At 35.9% G+C, this 19828-nt stretch overlaps 1 protein-coding gene across 5 annotated transcripts in view; it reads right to left on the bottom strand.

The window, feature by feature from the left end:
- The window catches only part of LOC116243229 (ATP-dependent translocase ABCB1-like), a 52014-nt gene that overhangs the window by 7891 nt on the left and 24295 nt on the right, over positions 1–19828 (bottom strand). For all 5 annotated transcript variants that reach the window (XM_090142858.1, XM_090142857.1, XM_090142859.1 and 2 more), the window contains 16 exons: positions 17164–17355; positions 16399–16570; positions 15436–15560; positions 14517–14688; positions 12597–12710; positions 11268–11378; positions 9072–9197; positions 8679–8882; positions 8133–8303; positions 7058–7219; positions 5604–5783; positions 3679–3825; positions 3249–3353; positions 2632–2709; positions 1127–1210; positions 153–356 (listed from right to left, as the gene is read on the bottom strand). In XM_090142858.1, the coding sequence (XP_089998984.1) occupies positions 153–356; positions 1127–1210; positions 2632–2709; positions 3249–3353; positions 3679–3825; positions 5604–5783; positions 7058–7219; positions 8133–8303; positions 8679–8882; positions 9072–9197; positions 11268–11378; positions 12597–12710; positions 14517–14688; positions 15436–15560; positions 16399–16570; positions 17164–17355 (2347 nt within the window). The remainder of the gene's footprint in view (positions 1–152; positions 357–1126; positions 1211–2631; positions 2710–3248; positions 3354–3678; positions 3826–5603; positions 5784–7057; positions 7220–8132; positions 8304–8678; positions 8883–9071; positions 9198–11267; positions 11379–12596; positions 12711–14516; positions 14689–15435; positions 15561–16398; positions 16571–17163; positions 17356–19828) is intronic.

The following is a 19828-nucleotide window of genomic DNA, read 5'->3' as shown; positions in this document are numbered from 1 at the left end:
CCTATAGGCCTACTAGTGTAATTACAGTCTGGCTATCTCTTGAAGTTATATATCTGGTTATTATCTCTATTTATAAGTAATATGTCCATTATCAATGGGTTTAGAAACATGACTTGTATTACATAGAAATAGATGAAATTCACTGGACCCACCTTTCCTGCAGCTTCCAGCTCTATTTTATCTTTTTTTGCATGCCCAGCCAACATCTTCATTTCAATCATTCCTGCAACTGCGATGATTGGTACAACAGCTAAAAGTAACAGGGTCAGCTGCCAGCCATAAACTAAAGATATAATAATACCAGTTCCCAGGTTAGCTATGTTTTGGGCAATTAATGCCAATCTGACGCCAGTTGCCTGGGGATAGAAAAAAGACTTTTTTTTTTTTTTGCCAAAAGAACAGCATTTTAGATCAGAAAAGCATTTTTACCTATTTTCTGACTCTCCAAAGATATTTAGAACCTCCAACTGCAGGTTTACAACAAAATGGGAGATTCTTAAATTATTTTGTAACAAATTATCTGGTTCACAATTCTTCTCTTCCCATATTCTGAGCACTTAAATTTGCACTGTAAGTTTTGTTTTGGCTTATGAAGCTAAACACACATTAAGCATTTCAAGTATTTACATTTACAACTAAACATTAAAATCTGTCACACTTTTTAGATCATGCATATTTATATATATATATATATGTATGTGCATATCTATCTATATATACAGCTTATATATCATCACACAGAGCCCAGTGAAGTAGGAAATTTAATGTTGGGAAGCACAATAGTAAACCTAAAAGGTTTGCTCAAATTTGTAAGCATATATTACCATTACTGTTGGGAAATGCATCAGTGCACTCTATCATAGAATCAGAGAATCATAGAATGGCCTGGGTTGAAAATGACCACAGTGATCATCTAGTTTCAACCCCCCTGCCATGGACAGGGTTGCCAATCAGTAGACCAGGCTGCCCAGAGACACATCCAGCCTATACAAAATGTCATTTTACCACTATGAAAATATTTGATGCTGTCAAAGTGCAGACTGTTAATCGACCAGTCAAATTCCTGCTGTGACTTTACTATGCATTAAATCAAGTATGAAAAATTCCCAAACCAAATTTTACTTACTCCTTTCACTTGTGAGGCATCATTAGCAAGTCTTGTTGTCAGTGCTCCAGTGCTGTTTTTAGGATCATCAAACCAGGCCATGTCCTATGATAAACATTTTTCTTAGGACCAGTTTTTGTGTGTTTAATATAAACATGAAAGTAAAAGTGAAATCTTTGTAATACAACTGAACACAGTGTTAGAAGAGTTTGCATCTGGCATTATGTAATTTCTGTATAATTAAGTCTAATTCCTTCATTGGACAATGGATATCTTAGGAAGAAGTGCGTGTGGATGTGCTGTGGATGACCTGATGTGTATGCTGCCACTAGGGAGGAGGATGGAAAGCAACCTGTGGGATTCTCAAAACTAAAATATACTCTCCCCCACAGCTGTTGAAACTGCATCTTCTTGAGTCATATGACTCTTCAGTCACATTCCTTCCAAATTGCAAAGCTGTTTGGGGATGGATTAAATGTTAAGCATTTTAAAGGTAAAAACTTCTGATTCATTGCTTTGTTTCCCTCAGATTGGAAAGGCTTATTTGGAAGCCATGAAACAAAACAAATAAAAACAAAACAAAGAAACGAAACACTACAACCAACCCTGGTCTATCTGATCAAAGTCATTTGTTACATGGTTTATAACTTTTTCACCATGAGATCAAATATCTAATTTCAACATCAATGTGTAATACTTATCATATGAAGACCTGGTGATGCAGCACATGCCTCTGTAAACAGCAAGACCCAATTGTAATATTGCATTTTCTTTAGATTTTCAGTGAAGCTGACCAAAAATTCATAGTTATTCAAATACAACAGCTTTCTGTCCACACTGCAAATAGTGACATTTCACATGAATGAAGTTCTGTCTGCATGTAGCTTTTTGTGCCAGACATGAAAATCAGACAGATATTCTATATTTTAAAATCTAAAATAGTGATCCTGACATCATGCAAAATAAAGGCCAGTTTGGTTAACCTTGGGAATTACTTAAAATCATTAAGGAAATATATATTCCTTAGTGCTCTGAAAGTGGCTTTCGATTTCATTGTTATTGTATTAATAAACAATAAATATACATTTAAAACTCTTTGAAACAGACCTTCAAAACATAAATAAAAAGATATCTGTATGTATCACAATTTAAATTAGACATTTGAAGGAACAATTTCATAGTAAGATGCACAGGGGACAAAGAGCACCAAGAAAGCAAAGCACGCATGTGAAAATATAATAGGATTTGGCTGGTGGTAACATTAAGCAATAGTAACTTGACTGTGAGTCTAAGGCTTTGCATGGAGTACACAGAAAGTTCTTACATTGACTTAAAGCATTTTCTCTGCAGATAATTTACTTAATCTCATATAACTAAACACATTGTGTTTCTAAACTAGTTGAAAGAATTTACTCTGTAGATAAGTCATAATATGGTAGAGTAAAACAGAATATGGGTAGGCTACAGTACTAACACAATCAACTATCTTTAAAAAAAAAGGCAATTAAAATATTTGTTTTCTTTACCTGTCTTAGCATTGCTTTAAATGCCATGAATCGAAGCCTCATTGTAAGAATTTCTCCAGCTTTGCCAAACGCAAAACCCTATTTGAGAAGAATTACAGTGCTTAATGTACATCAGATTGTTTACTCAGTAAATGTTTTAGGTATATTATCTCTACAATATCAAAATACAAAATATTGCTGTTGTGGTCTCACAAAATATGTAAAAGTACATTTCATATTCATAAATTCTAGTAGGTTCACAGAATAAACATTCCATTCCATTCCATTCCATTCCATTCCATTCCATTCCATTCCAGCATCCTCTGAACACTTTTAAGTTGAGCAACTTGTCATATCTATCTACAATTCAGTCCTCTACTCTCAAGGTGTTTTTGCATGCATGTACGGCAAGATGATTCCATAAACAAAATGAAGTTTTTACAAAAAAAATGTTTGTGCTGCTCTTCTAAGTACACTTTGCCATTTAACTGTGTAGGCTCATTTAATGGATAAAACTATACAAATATATTCAGAAATCAACACAACATATTATGATAAATCTAAAAATTATATCAATTTTTATGATAACTATAATGAGGTCAGAAAAATTATAATGAATCTATAATAATAATACATACCTGAACAAAGAAAGTAAAAAAGGAAATGATCCCAAGTGCTAAAAACAGCAGTGAATATAAGTTGCTCTTTTCTCTCAAAACTTTTTCGTCTTTTTCTGAAAAAATCTATAAAATAATATAAAGTAATATTTGAAACACCAACTGTTTGAACAAGAAATAATCTAAAATACTCCCATGCCTCTAAATAACTATTTTTGACAGTCATTTACATTAACAGAAAACTTGAGTAAATGCTACATTTGCTTGCGGATAGAAGAAGAAAATTTCAGATTATAACAAGATTTTTAGTATTTTGTAAATTTCATGGAGTTGTTAAGTTTTCTGCAACAGTGCTTCATCCCTCCTCAGTTTCATAATCCAGTGATTAAGACCTTATTGAAGATAAATTTTATGAGCTGTATAGATTTTTGCATATTTTATTTGAACTTACCCCTATAATTTCTGAAAATATGACTGAAAATGCAGGTTGTAAAGCTCCATTGATAACTGCACAGAGAGTTCCAGCTACAAAGTACGGCCATTCCTTTTTGTTCAACTTCATCACTTTCAGAAATGAAACTGGAGGTAATTCTTCAGCCTTAAAGAATGAGAAATTTGGTAGGAAATACATATATTCATTTGGGGAAATATGGAGAAAAAAGTAGGAATTAGCATTCAAATTCCTACTCCCATGGTCAATTAAGGGGAATTGTATACTTTTTAATAGCATAAATAATTAAATATTTTTATTTTTATGATGTTAGTACAAGAAAGAAAGAGCTGTTAGAATATATCTGTGATTTTTTTATAATATTTTAGGTTAATTATTTCATGTTCATTGATCAGTTGGTATCGTTAAGTGGAGGCTGAATGCACTGCTCACAGTGTATACTCTATAAATACATTAATTAAATATGTATAATATAAACACAGTGTATAATATAAATACATTAATCTGGTAACGAGTGGCGTCCCCCAGGGGTCTGTCTTGGGACCGGTGCTCTTTAACATCTTTATCAATGACATCGATGATGGAATCGAGTGCACCCTCAGCAAGTTTGCTGACGACACCAAGCTGAGTGGTGTGGTTGACACGGTTGAAGAAAGGGATGCCATTCAGAGGGACCTCGAGAGGCTAGAAAGGTGGGCCCGGGTGAACCTGATGAGGTTCAACATGGCAAAGTGCAGAGTTTTGCACTTGGGCCGGAGGAATCCCAGGCATCCATACAGACTGGAAGGAGAGGTCCTTGAAAGCAGCCCTGTGGAGAAGGACCTGGGGGTCCTGATGGATGAAAAACTTAACATGAGCCAGCAGTGTGCCCTTGCGGCTTGGAAAGCTCCATCAGAAGAGGAGTGGCCAGCAGGGACAGGGAGGTGATTGTTCCCCTCTACTCTGCTCTTGTGAGGCCCCATCTGGAGTACTGCGTCCAGGTCTGGAGCCCCCAGTACAAGAAAGACAGTGAGCTGTTGGAGAGGGTCCAGAGGAGGGCCACGAAGATGATCAGGGGACTGGAGCACCTCCCCTATGAGGACAGGCTGAAGGAGCTGGGCTTGTTCAGCCTGGAGAAAAGAAGGCTGTGGGGTGACCTCATTGCAGCCTTTCAGTACCTAAAGGGAGCCTAACAGGAGGGGAATCAACTCTTTGAAAGGGTGAGTGACAGCAGGACAAGGTGAAATGGTTTTAAGCTGAGGGAAGGGAGATTTAGGTTGGACGTCAGGGGGAAGTTCTTTACAGAGAGAGTGGTGAGGTACTGGAACAGGCTGCCCAGAGAGGTTGTGGATGCCCCGTCCCTGGAAGTGTTCAAGGCTGGGTTGGATGGGGCCCTGGGCAGCCTGGTCTAGCATTAGGTGGAATGGTTGGTGGCCCTGCGTGTGGCAGGGGGATTGGAGCTTCATGATCCTTGAGGTCCCTTCCAACCCTGGCAATTCTGTGATTCTGTGATTCTGTGATTCTGTGATTAATTCAAGTTGTTCTCCACTGAGTAGTTTATAGCAGATGGCAAAGCATTTGCGGATGTTCATCTGATAGTCATCTGATATTCCAGACTTCTGAAAGACTTACTGGCCCAAAAGTATTGTTTCTAACCCAAAAATGAATTTTTAACTCATACTGACAAAGTCTGTATGCTGTACAAATATATCTATTTGTTTTATAGCAAATCGTTAATGGTGAAGATAAAAAACTGGTTAGGAATATCACTAATTAAAGGGTATTTAGAATTAGAATAATTAGAATAATTTAGAAGATTTCTATTTTGTTTCACTAGAGGCTATCAAATGCTTGTTTCTTCTTGCATCTTTCTAGGGCAGAAGTATGAATTAAGTTGTAATACACTGTTGGAAGGAATTCACTAGCAGTTCTGCAAAGACACTTACAGGTGAACTACCTTTCCCATCAGTATCATTAGGTTCTCCTGGCTTTTTCATGCTTCTTCGAGTCGATCCTCTTCTCAGTCCTTTCTTTAAGGATTCATCCAAATTTGATTGAGATCCACTTCTTTTGACACTGACTGCATTCTCATCTTTTTCTGATGATGCATCTTCAGTTTCTATTGCCTAAAACAGGGAAGAATATAATGCTAAGATTAATAATGCATATAGAGTTTTGAACTTTCAAAATTATGAGAAAATAAAATTAATTGAAGTCACAATTCAGAGGAAAGAGATAAGGGCAGAGTAATGCGTAATGTTACAAGCAGATATGAAATATTGCATTATATTTGAGTAGATCTCCATATTCAGATTCATTTATGAGTACATAACCTCTCAAGAAAATATTTACAGTAAGTGGAGGTAAGGAAAGTATGAAATCCTAACAATGTTTTGAATTCTATGAACCATTTGCATTTATCTTGGGATTTTAGGGACACACTGTTCATCCATGAAGTGAGAAAATTGCCTACCTGTCCATACAGAACACTGTGAATGATTCTTGACTTTAATTTAAATGGAGAAGTCCAACAAGAAACAAGTCAAAAAGAGACTTTGACTGAAAAATGTGAATAAACTGAAAAAGTTTCAGTGGTATTTTATGCAGTGTCTTTGGCAGAAGGAGTAAGTATCTATCTATTCTTATTGGTTCTTGTGCTATTAATAAAAACTATTTTTTTTCTTTTGTTCCATATTTTTCTAATGTATTTCAAGTTATAGAAATTGTTTTTATTTTCAGTCCAATTTACATTTCCTACCTTTTTCTCATTATCACATCGATCTGAACACAAAATTACTTTGAATCTAAGATGACCAAATGCCTTCTCATAGGCAAATATCTTATGGATATTTTATGAAGAAATGTTTTAATTGGCCTTGTTTAACCTTTTTAGTCTGACAACGTGAGATATTTATTTCAGTTTCTTCAGTGCGTGTGATGGTTATGCATTAAGATACCATGTCACAGAAAGCTATGGAAAAGCTCAGATATAACCTAATTATAACATGACACTGGATTGTTTTCCTTTTATTCCTGTTTGTTTATTTTGTTAAAAAGAACTTCAGCATAAAGGGTTATAATCAAACACTTTAAATATGCATGCCCTATCCCTCCAGTAATCCACTACCATATTTTACTTTTTATCATAGGCTATTGATATTAGCTGTTTAGTAGGTGAATATAGAATAACCTTGTAATTTTCAATCCCTGAACGGTTTTAAAATGTACTATCCTGGGTTTAAATACCTCTGATGTGAAATCCAGTGGTTTCATCTATGAAATATTTTTGCTCTTGAAAAGCAGACTGCAGAATTCCTACAGAATACTGCTGAGAGCACACAGTAATTATGGGCACAGAACACAAAAAAAATAAATGAGGCAAAAGCAGGGAAAAATGTACCTGCATGTTCACAAGTTTGTAGTAGATTCCCTTTTTTTCAATCAGTTGAGAATGATTCCCTTGTTCTGTGATAACTCCGCTTTCAAACACAGCGATAAGATCTGCATTTCGAACTGTTGACAGACGATGAGCGACTACAACTGTGGTCCGTCCTTCTCTTGCCTAGATAGAATAATAGTTAAAATAAATATTTCCAAGTATGTTCAAAAGAGTTGATCTTTACGTTAAGGTTGAATAAGACCTAATGGAACATTAAAAATAATACAGAAAAAAAAAAGTAAGTTTTAAAACAGTTTGAAAAAACAGATTTCAAGAAGTATCTTACAACCCTAGGTCTTCTGCAAGGGCGTAGAAGGAGCCATTTTTGTAAGGTAATCTGACCAAGAAAAGCTAAGTAATTAACTTTTACGTTAACTGTATTTCCATCAATATTTTTCCAGAAATTGTCTTTCTCTGCCCAGAACTATTATTCCAAATGGCACCAGCAGACAGCATTACAGTACGGCAGCTGAAATAGAATCTGTCTGGGTAAATTAGAACATTTGGTGGTCTGGCCCTAGAATAAATGTAGAGATTCTTGCGTTACATGAGGGATCAGCTATCGCTTAATGAGATAGCTTACCATGAGAACAGAATGAGAATCTAGAGGTATTCATATTAACAGAAGGAAATGTTTCCTTGGAGTGTTTCTTGATGGATCACTGCTACAAACATGTTACAACATGCTGGTAGCTCTTATTCTCTCTGTCAGGCTTCAAAACAAATTAAGTAGGTCACTGACAATTACATGCATATCGATAGGACTGATGATGGCAGGAGATGTTATTTACACTGAGAATTTTTTTAATGTAAGATTAATAATGCAGAATATATAACTCCAAATCCTCACTCGAAACAAGATTCTTCTCTGCAATACACGTAGAAAACAAAAAAATTATCTGTACAGAGAATATTTGCTAAATCATTGTTCACCTTCTGCATTTTAAAGGTCTCCTTGTGATTCTTTCAATAAAATTTGGAAGAAAAGTACATCTTAGGCTCCTTCTTACCTGCTTTATATCACAGCAATACTGACCTTGTCCAGCGCTGCCTGCACAACGGATTCACTCTCAGTATCCAAAGCTGATGTTGCCTCATCAAGCAGAAGAATTTTAGGATTGCGAACCAGAGCACGGGCAATTGCTATTCGCTGCTTCTGCCCTCCACTCATCTGTGCCCCTCTTTCTCCAACCACAGTTTCAAACTTCTGCAAGACAACCACGCACATTTCCACCAACACTCAGCGGCACGGTCCTTTCACAAGGAAAGGCAGCGTACAGAAAAGGCACATCAGTGTTAGTAGCCCCAGCAGCATCTTCTCCTTCCTCTAAAATACGCTTAAATATACCTTCCTGTTTGTGTCCCTAGAACTCCCACAGTTTCCTAAATGCTCGTCCAGCCATCGTTTAATAATTTAAAATTTACATTATTCTCAAAAGTCGTGAGGAAGCTCTGCACAGCTCTGCATATTCACAGCTCCGGGAATAGGCTCCTCTGTTCAGGAGATGCCCTTCTGAGAAACTCTTTGCTAAGTGAGTAGGATGAAAAGCAATTGTTTCAGCAGGACAGCTGGCTTGCTTACCTTGGGGAGCTTCATGATGAAATCATAAGCATTAGCTTCCTTGGTAGCTTTTTCAATTTCTTCCATGGTGACATCCTCACGGCCATAACGAATATTTTCTGCAATAGTTGTAGCAAACAGCACGGGCTCCTGGTTCACCACACCAATAATCTCCCGCAGATATCTTACGTTCAGGCTCTTAAGATCCTGCCCGTCAATGGTAATCTAAAGCAGGGGAAGCAGACAAACACCATTTACTAGGTGTTTTTGTCAAGAACTCTCCCCAGCCCAAAGCCCATCTCTTTTAGGGGAGACTGGACCATGTCCTTTGAACAAGGGCAGCGAGACCAGAAGCTGACTTCTACAGCTGTGCCGTTAGAACACAGAGCAGTCTGCTCTCTTGAAGAGTCTTACCGTGCCTTCCTTGGGGTCGTAAAATCTCTGGATGAGCTGAACAGTTGTACTTTTTCCACAGCCACTGCTACCAACCAGGGCCACTGTCTGGCCACATTGAATCTTGAGATTCAAGCCTTTCAGTATCTGTGCATGTAAGAAAGGTTGCCAGAAGCAAAATATCAGTGTAAACTTGCAGAAACTTTAAAAACTTCAGGAAAACGTCCTTCATATTTACAGAAGTATACAGTACAATATAAAATTTAAAATCATGTGACTTTAAATTTTTTATCACTGATAAGTCATCCTAAATTTTCTTCACGATTACAACACATCTGATCCCATATAAATACATTGCACAACACACTTCACAGTCAACCACATAAAGAACCAATTTATATGACAGAATAACAATAATATGATTACCACCTTTACCTAAAATATAGCAATATGAAACAGTATTCTCATATTATGTTGCTTCAACTTTTCATTCAGTGCACCATGTAACCTATAGGTATGGTAACATTGCACAGTAAAAGTCACAGCTTAAAACTAATAGAATACACTCCATATTGTTCTGGAGGGAAAGTCATTTTGCTAAATTTGAAGTATTTTTAGTTTTTCCCCTGTGGATTGTAATTTCTGGAAGGGCTTCTCTACAATTGTAAAATTTTGTTGCATAGTGTATAGCTTTTGTGTACCATAAAATATTCATTTTACAGGCATGGAAGATACAATATTGACCTGCTTACCTGAGTAGTGTGAATATCTAACAGTGAAAAATAAAAGAATATATTGTTTTAATTTCTACTTTTACTTTATTCAGATAACAGCTGTAAAGGAGTCAGCACAGCTTTCACTACTTCATATAACTAATGTGGTTGGAAATATTTATTGAAATGGAGAAAAGAGTATTTTTTGCTAGTTTTATGGAAGGACTAATCTGCAATGCACTATTCAAATCTGATAGATAGCATCCACATTAGGGCTAAGTGCATTTTTCCATTCAGAATGTACAAACATGCATTGACACATTCCAATCCTCCCCAGTACACTGCAGCCCTGTGTCCTCATCAGCATCTCTTCCTAATTTTCTCTCCCAAACACTACCACTGCCTCTTCACCCTTGGTACCAATATCTGTGCTTCTCAACTGAAATATATCTCATTCTTTGAGGACAAGAAAACAGATAAATAATTTCTAGTATGTCTTACTTTGCTATAATCATTCTAGATCAAAAGAAGAGGTTCTTCATAAGTAATAATGGTTAAAAATGCATGAAACTGTCTTATTTAACCTTCTGACAATAATGCTATAAAAGATTTAGTCTACAGACCTTACCTAGAACTCAAACAAACCTAATGTAGGTAAAGTGGCAATAGAAGTTGCTCTAAAATGTTCGTATTACAACTGATTTCAGTATATGATTGATAAGATCTTTTTTCCTATATTAAAATAAAATCAATGTAAGCTGTTTCTAAGAAAAAACATAGAAGAGAGAGTAAGGGATGGTTGAAAAATCTGTCTAATAAGGTAGGAAGTATCTTGCAGTCTTCATGCCTGACAGTTATTTTGCTGTATTTAATCCTGTTGCAAAGAAGAATTAACTTTACCATCTGGTAGCTTAAACTTAAGCAGAAATGAACACCTCAGAATTATCTGAAGCCCCTTTTCTTCTTTACAATAATTAATTTATATGGCACTTTTTAATTGCTTGCTGTAGCCTTTACTTTCTATAATTTTGTCTGATACCAGAGGGGAGAAATTTCTCTGTTCATATCATACTTGTATAAACTTAGAAATGAGATCAATAGATGTCTGTTCAATTATATTTATATATGATGAACAATCAAGCACTTAATTCACCTTCTTGACAGAAGGAAAAGCCAAAGTCTTTTTATTTTTGTTTTAGCCTACCAAAAGTAAGAAAGATCACATTCCCTAAATCAGTGATTTTCCTTTGAGGTAGGGAAGGAAATCGTTACGTAGTGCAAATACACTTGTTAGTCAGGTATTTTCAGAGTTCATTCTAAGTCTCTGAGTTTATGACAGCACTTGCTAAGATGCAAAAAATTCTAAGTTAAGTCATTATGATGACAATATTTTTACATGATTTAGAAAATCAACCTGGAATTGTTACATTTTCAAGAAAATTTTACTTATTTCACTTTTTATTTCTTAGCTTATTATCTACATTTCAACTTTCATTTACAGTACCTCAATATCTGGTCTGGATGGGTAATTGAAGAAAACATTTTGGAATTCCAAGTTCCCTTTAATGTGGTCTGGTTTGTGGCCTGCATCTGAATAACTGTCAATTTGAGGTTCCTGTGAGAAATAAATCAAGCAGAGGAAAAGCTTATTTCCTAATGACTTTTTTTTTTTTTTGTTCATAGGGACGTCCTGGAATGTATCTTTGTTCTGTAGAGATATTAAATAGAATTTTAAACTGATTTAGAGGAGACCTGTGAAGCATGTAAATTGCATTGTTGGCTGCCTCATTACTACACTGCTGAGTTGTTAATGCAAAAATAATTTTTATAATTTTTCCTTTTAAAATTTTATATGAATTTAATACATAATCTTTAAGAGTATATCCATTGCTACCTGTACTTTGAGACTCATTCCACTGTCTGATTAACCTGAACAGATCACCTCCGATGAGCTGCTCATACTCTGTTCATTGAGAACTTCGCTCTTTCTGCTGAAATCATCTTTGTGGGAAAGAATTGATCCACTGACTATTAAGTAGAAATCATTCAACGAAGTTCTTAATTGCTACCATTTTCATTATTATCAAGGGATAGGTCTACAACTTGAAGTATGTCTTAAGAACAGTTCCAAACCTGTAACTGCATGTTACATAACTTCATTAGCTTGTAAAATCACAGCATTCCAGATTTCAGACTCTGAAAGCACATATCCAGGTTAGCAGGTAGTTTTATAGATTTGCAGACACTCATGCTGTTGTTGGTTCCACTACTGTCCTTCAAGCTTATGCTCATATACCTGCACTGGTTGTACTCACATCTCTATCACTATAGTTATAGGAACTTTCCTGATAAAAACATTACAGGGTATCTACAACACTAACTGATCCTGTGATCCAGTAGTGTGTGTTTGAAACAAGAACTCTAAAAGGCAAAGTGGAAATGACTAATAAATTTACATTCTATGCATATTTCTACCTTGAGGAAATAAATGATTATTTTTGTACTGTCATAATTGGGTAGAATTAGAAGTTAACTGTTGCAGTATAATACTAAAGATGCAACAGCAACAGAATTAGCCTTTTTAGTAATTAAAAATTTACCATAAGTATTCACAATAATTTGAATACAGAAAAGATTCATTATCTACTCTTTTTTTGCACAGAATCTAAATAAAAATACGTTGATTATCCTTCTTTAAATAAGCCTCCCATATGGAGCTGAGGTTAGAATTAATGTCAGATTTTTTTATACCACAAATAGTGCCTGCACTTTAAAAAGAATGGTCTCTGAAAAGTCTTTAAAAAAGGTTTCAGAACAATGATGGGATACTCACATTGTCAATGATATTAAAGATTGCATAGGCTGCTCCTCTTGCATTAGCAAATGCCTCTATGCTTGGAGCAGTTTGTCCAATACTGAAAGCTCCAATCAGTACAGAGAAAAAGACCTGAAAGAAATGTTCATGGTGACATATAGCAAGACTTATTTAAGCAGAGAATTTCATTTATTTATATTAGATAACTCTGGGTCAGTTTAAGTAATTGACAATTAAAGAAAAAATGAAAGGCTCTCTCTTAAATAGAGAATAACATTTAAAAAAGGCCTTTTTAAGAGTCCGATGAAAACAACAATTCTGCCCAGTGTGAATATTGCAAACAAACTGATGACTGAGAATAAAACTTTCAAAATTTATGCCAAAAAAAATATATGTACACTTGATGCTTCAGGATTTGTTGCACTAATAACTTTGGCAAAAGATATCCCAAACACCTAAAAGTATATTTCCACTTCAAGATGAATACAGCTTTTGATGGATCAAAACTGATCTGCAATGCACATCCTGCTTTCACAGTGATAGGGTTTAATTCTCCTTTCCCACCACAAACAAACATTCGTCCTTTTGGAATTAAACAGAGTGAATGCAAGCAACCAAGAAAAAGAAAACAAAGCAAACAAACAAACAGAACAGATAAAGTAAAAGCATATTATCTGCTTGGAGGAACATACTAGCTTTTAGCTAGTTTCAAAAGACACACCTCTAAGAGAGGTCATACCAGTGCCCATGTTAGTATGTTAAACCAGAGGTCCATCACATCAATCATTTTTCCCCAATAGCGGCCATTCACAGATGTGATACCTAAAATAAGGTATGTAAGAACAGAGCAGGGTCCTGTTCTACTTCTCCCTGCTATTCTGATAGACTCTAACTGTATTCAAATCAAAGGATTTCCTAAGGCAGTTTGCTTGTCTATATTTAATATCTTCAATGAATTTTACTGCATATATTTTGTCCAGCCATTCCTTGAACACATGTAAACTAGCATTCAAACATTCTTCGGCAAAGACTTCAACAAAGCTCTACTACTTACTGCATGAGGTTACAAAAAACAACATGAGTAATTGTCTGAGCATGACTGAAATGTTTTGTATGCCAGCCTGCCTTTACAAAAAATTGGCCTTGCTTGGCAAAGATTCCAAAGAGCCACTATCTCTTATCAGATATGTGTTGTTTTTTGTTTTTTGTTTTTGTTTTTGTTTTTTTCAAATCAGACTGATTCATAAGCAAAACAAACTAACAATAAACAATAAAGCAGGTAGCTTTTAAGAGATATCCTGGCTGGGCTTCCTCATGGTTGAAGAAATTGTATTTTTCGCCACATTTCTTTGATAGCTCATACAAAAATAGAATGGTTGCCTCATCAAGAGATGAACTGAAGTTATGATGAGTAAGTTATGCTTTTCTTCCTTTGGTTGTAAGATGGTGACATATTTTCTAGTCTTATAATACTTCCTCTTGCATTTTATGAATATTAAGAGATACCAAAGGTTTATGGAGCAAAATATAAGAATAGTATCAATAAACAGATCTATTTAGATCACACCACACTTCAAAAAAATCTTTTCTTTCTGCATCTTGAAAACACATTTAGTCCCACGAATGTGAAAACAGCAACTAGGAAGGGTACCATACTTCAGATTCTGGTTGAGCTGTTTCTATATCAGCGTGAGCTTATGGAAGTCAGAGAAGATGTAACAAATGAAAATAATATATGTTTAATTTGGTTTGATGTAGATTTTGAAATACTATCAAAAAAACATGTAGACATATTTATGAGAATCTTTTTTGTTAAGAAGAAAGGAAACTATTTTTCCAATTTGAAATATCATTCTGAATAAACTCAATTAAGTTCCCAAAATACACTTCAGGGTAATATTTCTGAATATAATTGAGAAGTTACTGATAAATACTTACTGTAAGAACTTTGCCAATACTGTAATCATCAGTTAAGATCAAGGTAGTTCCATACCAGAAGGCCAGTGCATATGATGCATATATCAGTAAGAAAGCAGCACCCATAGAAATATTAGATGTAATAGACTTTCTTATTCCAATGCGTTTAGCATCTTCTAAATTTTTATGGTATCTGAAAAAAAAAAACAGAAGTTTGAAATAACTCAGACACGTACCATGGTACATAGCACCCAAAACTGTAAATGAATTATTGTAGGTATTATAAGGCATACAGTGTATAATGTAATACCCTAAGGAGATACAAAGGCAAGCCTGGTAGTCAGGGATAGAGATAACTCTATCCCTGGTAATAAAAAAAAATGCCAACATCAGTAGATCTGGCAGACCAAAAAAAAAAAAAAAAAAAAAGGATATTGCACCCAGAAAGGGCATGTGAGTTCCTTAAATAACCCGGAGTTGAGTGAACTCTGTGAACCATTTGTGACAGGTTTTGAGATTATTGTTGTTAGCTTAAGATAAAAGGTTAAGACACATCACAACAATGTTTTTCTGCAGTAAAGTGGAAATAGAAATAATGTTTAAAAGACGCCTACGGTGTAACCAGATGACCAAAGACACCATCATTGTTTCTCACGGCAGGACTGTTTTTGTTTAAAGCTGTCACTTACTGTTTGAAGTAGGATACGCAGTTTCCAGAGTAGAGAAAATACCTCAACTTAATTTGTCAGTTTCTTAATTTGTCAGTGTCATTCGACACATAAAGTCAGTAACAGACAATTTCCAGCCCCAGCACCCTACTGCAGGAAGTGCACTGTTTATTTATGTGGGCAGACTTTCAGCAGTGAAGATGCACAAAAATTTGAAACTATTTGAAATGAACAGGTTCACAATAACTGATGAAAGTAAGCATTGCTCTTACCTTTTAATTTCTTTTTCTTGTCCTCCAAAAGCTATTACAGTACGGACTGCACCCAGAACTTCCTCTGCAACAGCTCCAGCTTTTGCATATGCAGCTTGCTCTTTGTCAGTGAATGCAGTGAGAATCTAACACAAGATCAAATATTCTGACTTTAAGAAAAGCAGAATGATCTCAAGCACTTAACTAATAAAAGCCACTGTGAAGCCTTTTGATTATATTATGTACAAGTGCAGGAGTGTTCAATATCAACAGTCTTAATTACATTATGAATTCAGTCAGATAATTCAACATCTGCGGGCTGGATTTTCCAGACTGCTTTCACCCAGTGCAAAAGAGGAGATGACTGAGCTGGTGGGGCTCTTCTCATGCAGATCTCCTCAGCCCATTCTTATCATTGGCTACCTTAGCCAGAGGGCTCAAGACTTACATTAACTGGCCATACTCTGCAAAGACTCACAGCTAGAAGATATATGTGGCAAATGCCTCTCTACTCTGACATCTTCCCTAACACACACACCTGGAAAAAATAAAGCTTGTATCATCTTTAAAATTTAAGGGAAGTACCATACAAACTGAAGGCACTCCAATCCCATTTTACTTCTCTAATTTAAGTGATCACAGCTTGGCCTAATTTATTTGGGTATTATCCAGGAAGTGCAATTATTCCTTTATATACAAGGAATGAATTTTTAACTGTAAGATCTGTGTTTTACTGGTATGAGTTGTCTCATTCTCTGTATAAGATATGCTTCAAATTAAAGCCAGTGCGTCCAATCCACCAGAAGTATAAAATTCAAACTACCAAGGGCATTTATACACAGTCCAGCTTATGTTCATAGATGTTCTCTAAAGCCATTGTAATTGTTCCAAACAATACATTCCAAATGTAAGAATACACCTATGTGGATTCATGTAATTATCTACCCTGCATAAGAACCTAACATTGAACATATATCAACCTACCTTTGCCCAGAGGGCTGCTGAAAGTCCTAGGACAGGACTGACTGCAAGTATTACAAGGGTTAATTTCCATCCTCTTACAAGACCAACAATAAATCCTGTTATAAATGTTGTTTCTGACTGAATAAGCAATCCAATTTTATCACCTATTCCTTCATTAATCTTGCTGACATCACTGAAAAACAAATTACATTTAGACACAAAGTTAAATGTATAAACCACAGAAAAGTTTTCAGTTTTGTTACATGGGCACCTGTGTAGAGAAAAGCCTTTATTGTTCAGTGAGTTACCAACTGTTTGCTTAAAGATAGAGCAGTATGTAATGTAGTCATAGGAAATTTCTTATTTCATGTGAGAATGCAATACTATAAGACTGCTTGCCTCCGAGAAGTTTGAAAATTGCTCACAGTGCAATGTTACTGTCACTTTTTTAATCCTAAAATTTGGATCTATTTGGAAACTGTGAGGTATCTGGGAGGAGCAGCTGAAGCCATTCATGTAAGCAAGGAGAGAAGAATAGCTTGTCAAGCAATTAAACTGTTCATACTAACTACTGGTGTCAGTCATTACCTTGCTCAGTTCCCAATGTGCACAGAACTTTGTACCTTTTTTCATGATGTTAATCGCAAACTATGCAGTTCTCACCATGAGATAAGTTGTATGAGATTCACAAATAAATAAATTTTAAAAATCAAAAATAGAAAATTCTTACAAGCCATACACACATATTAAGGTGAAATAACACTGCAGAAGATATAGTATACTTACTCTATGAGACGAGTGTTAAGTTCTCCTGCATCATTTACATCAAACCATCCAATATCCTGTCTCATAATTGCGTGAAAAAAATTTTCTCTAATTTTTTTAACTTGTCGGCCTGCTGCCAGTGTCCAGAATGAGGTCTGGACATAAGCAGCAACAAGAACAGCAGCTGCTATTGCAGAATAGTAGTATGCATATCTGCAAGAAGAAAAAAATAATTACCTTGCTAGTCTGTATTTAGGTTGGTGACCACTGCTGCTGGTTTAGATCTGAATTAGAATTTATGCATTTATATTTTTCTTTAAAATTTCCTAGATTTCTATGAGTAGTAATTGATAATGTTTTTCAGAGATGTAATAAAATAAATCATGCTGCTATTAGACAAGAATTGCCTTTTCTTCAGCATAGTATAAAAAAACTAAAATAATCTCAGATGATTATTTTAGAACCCTATTTCAGACACAATATCCTTCTCGCTTAAATGTGTCATGACATTTCCATAAATATCATAGCATTTTTTATTTAATACATGCAGGCCTATTCCTATATCCTGTGTGTTATATTCTCACGCATTTACGTAATACAACATGCTTGTCTATAAGAAAATATATGTGCATGTATGCTATGAATTTTTCCCCATTTGAGAATGCATCTATTTCAAGTAAATGCCACTAAAACATCATAACAGATATTTTACTTCTAAGTGAATTCAGTTCTCTGCCACGTATGAGCAAGGTATCATAAGAAAACTAAGGAACATGTGAACCAATGTATTTGTCAAGCTGAAGGTGATTTTGATCTACAGTTTTCAAATGTTCAAACAGAATCAAATCAGATCTGATTTGAATCAGAAGTGGTATCAGAACCAGTTCCTGGTGTACTTAAACCAGAACAAAACCAGAAAAGTCACGGAATCATAAAATCATAGAATTGTTTGAGTTGGAAGGGACCCTTAAAGGTCATCTGGTCCAACCTTTCTGCAATGAACAGGAACACCTACAGCTAGATCAGATGCTCAGAACCCGTCCAGCCTTACCTTGATTGTCTCCTGGGATGGAGCATCTACCACCTCTCTGGGCAACCTGTGCCAGTGCCTCATAACCCTTATTGTAAAAATCTTCTCCCTTATATCCAATCTAAATTTCCCCTCTTTTACTTTGAAACCATCTCCTGTTGCCCTGTCACAGCAGACTCTGCTAAAGATTCTGTCCCCTTCTTTCTTACAGCCCCCCTTTAGGTACTGAAAGGCCACTCTTGAGTCTCCCTGGGGTCTTCTCCAGGCTGCACAGCCCCAGCTCTCTAAACCTCATAGTGGAGGTGTACCATCCTTGCGTTATTTTTGTGGCCTTCTCCTGGACACACTCCAACATGTCCACATCTCTCCTATACTGAGGACACCAAATCAGAACACAGTACTTCAGGTGAGGCCTCACCAGTACAGAGTAGAGGGGCAGGATCACCTCCCTGACCTGCTGACTGTGCTTCTTTTGATGCAGCCCAGGATATGGTTGGCTCTCTGGCTCTCTGAACGTAGCTGAATGTAATTGAACTGACTCCCGAACATATGACCAAAGATCACCGCTAAATATTCATGGTGTACATTACATATGTTTATAAAAACTACATCTATATATAAGAGAATAATGAGGGGGGAAAAAAAGCTTTAAAACCTTTGGAATTTCACTCACAAGTAGTAACTCAGCCATACTGGTTCTCTAGATCTGTAGCATGAAACTTGGCAGCAGCTAGTTGCAGAAGTCTGTGTGTGAATGCTGTGCTCAGAGAAGAACAAGGGTTTATAACTGAAGCTTTTCAAATTTTAGTCCAGCATTTCCAGTGGCTAAAATATTATACATTTTAGTCAGGGACTTTGGAACAACAATCATGAAATGAACTGGATCTAAACTGATTAATAAAATGGGTTAATATCTAACCCATCTGAAGATTGATTAGCTGAATATTGACCTTGATCTTCTTCATAGAAACTACCTAAATAATGATATCAAGGATACTGCAGGAAGACTCAGCAGTAATTACTTCAGATAATTACTTTATGATGTTATATCACATCACAGGATGGTTTTATGCTTAGACTTTGTTTCATGATAAACTGTTAGAAAAGGGATTGGTATCTTTACAACACTCACGCTAATGAAAGACATTCTGTAACTTCACTGCTGAAACTCATTAGACAATATGTGCTCACTGCATTGTACATTGATTGTTCATTTTCTTCTGAGAAACAGGTGAACTATTATCTGAGTAAAAGCCATAATCAAATATGCACATACAGTTGAATACATGTGTGTATGAACTTTGTTCATGTAAACAGTGTTTATTGTGACTTTACTGGCTGGCAGGCATACTGAGAGACACGGCTGGTGGGTACAGCTTCTTCTTCAAACTAACGTACATAATTCAAAGCTCTATTCAGAAAACTTGGGGACCTCAAAAAAGTGAACTTATACCTATGCTGTTATAAAGCCATACAGGGGCAAGTGCAGAGTCCTACACCTGGGGAGGAATAACTGCATGAACCAGGACAGATTAGGGGCTGACCTGCTGGAGAGGAGCTCTGTGGAGAAGTACCTGGCTGTTCTGGTGGATAATAGGTTGGCCATGAGCCAGCAGTGTTCCCCTGTGGCCAAGGCAGCCAATGGTATCCTGGGGT

Source organism: Phasianus colchicus, chromosome 6 (genome assembly GCF_987193195.1).
Source record: "Phasianus colchicus chromosome 6, bPhaCol1.hap1.1, whole genome shotgun sequence".
Taxonomy (NCBI): Eukaryota; Metazoa; Chordata; class Aves; order Galliformes; family Phasianidae; genus Phasianus; species Phasianus colchicus.
The sequence above is the reverse complement of the archived record's forward strand: the minus strand, read 5'-3'. Positions and strand labels throughout refer to the sequence as shown.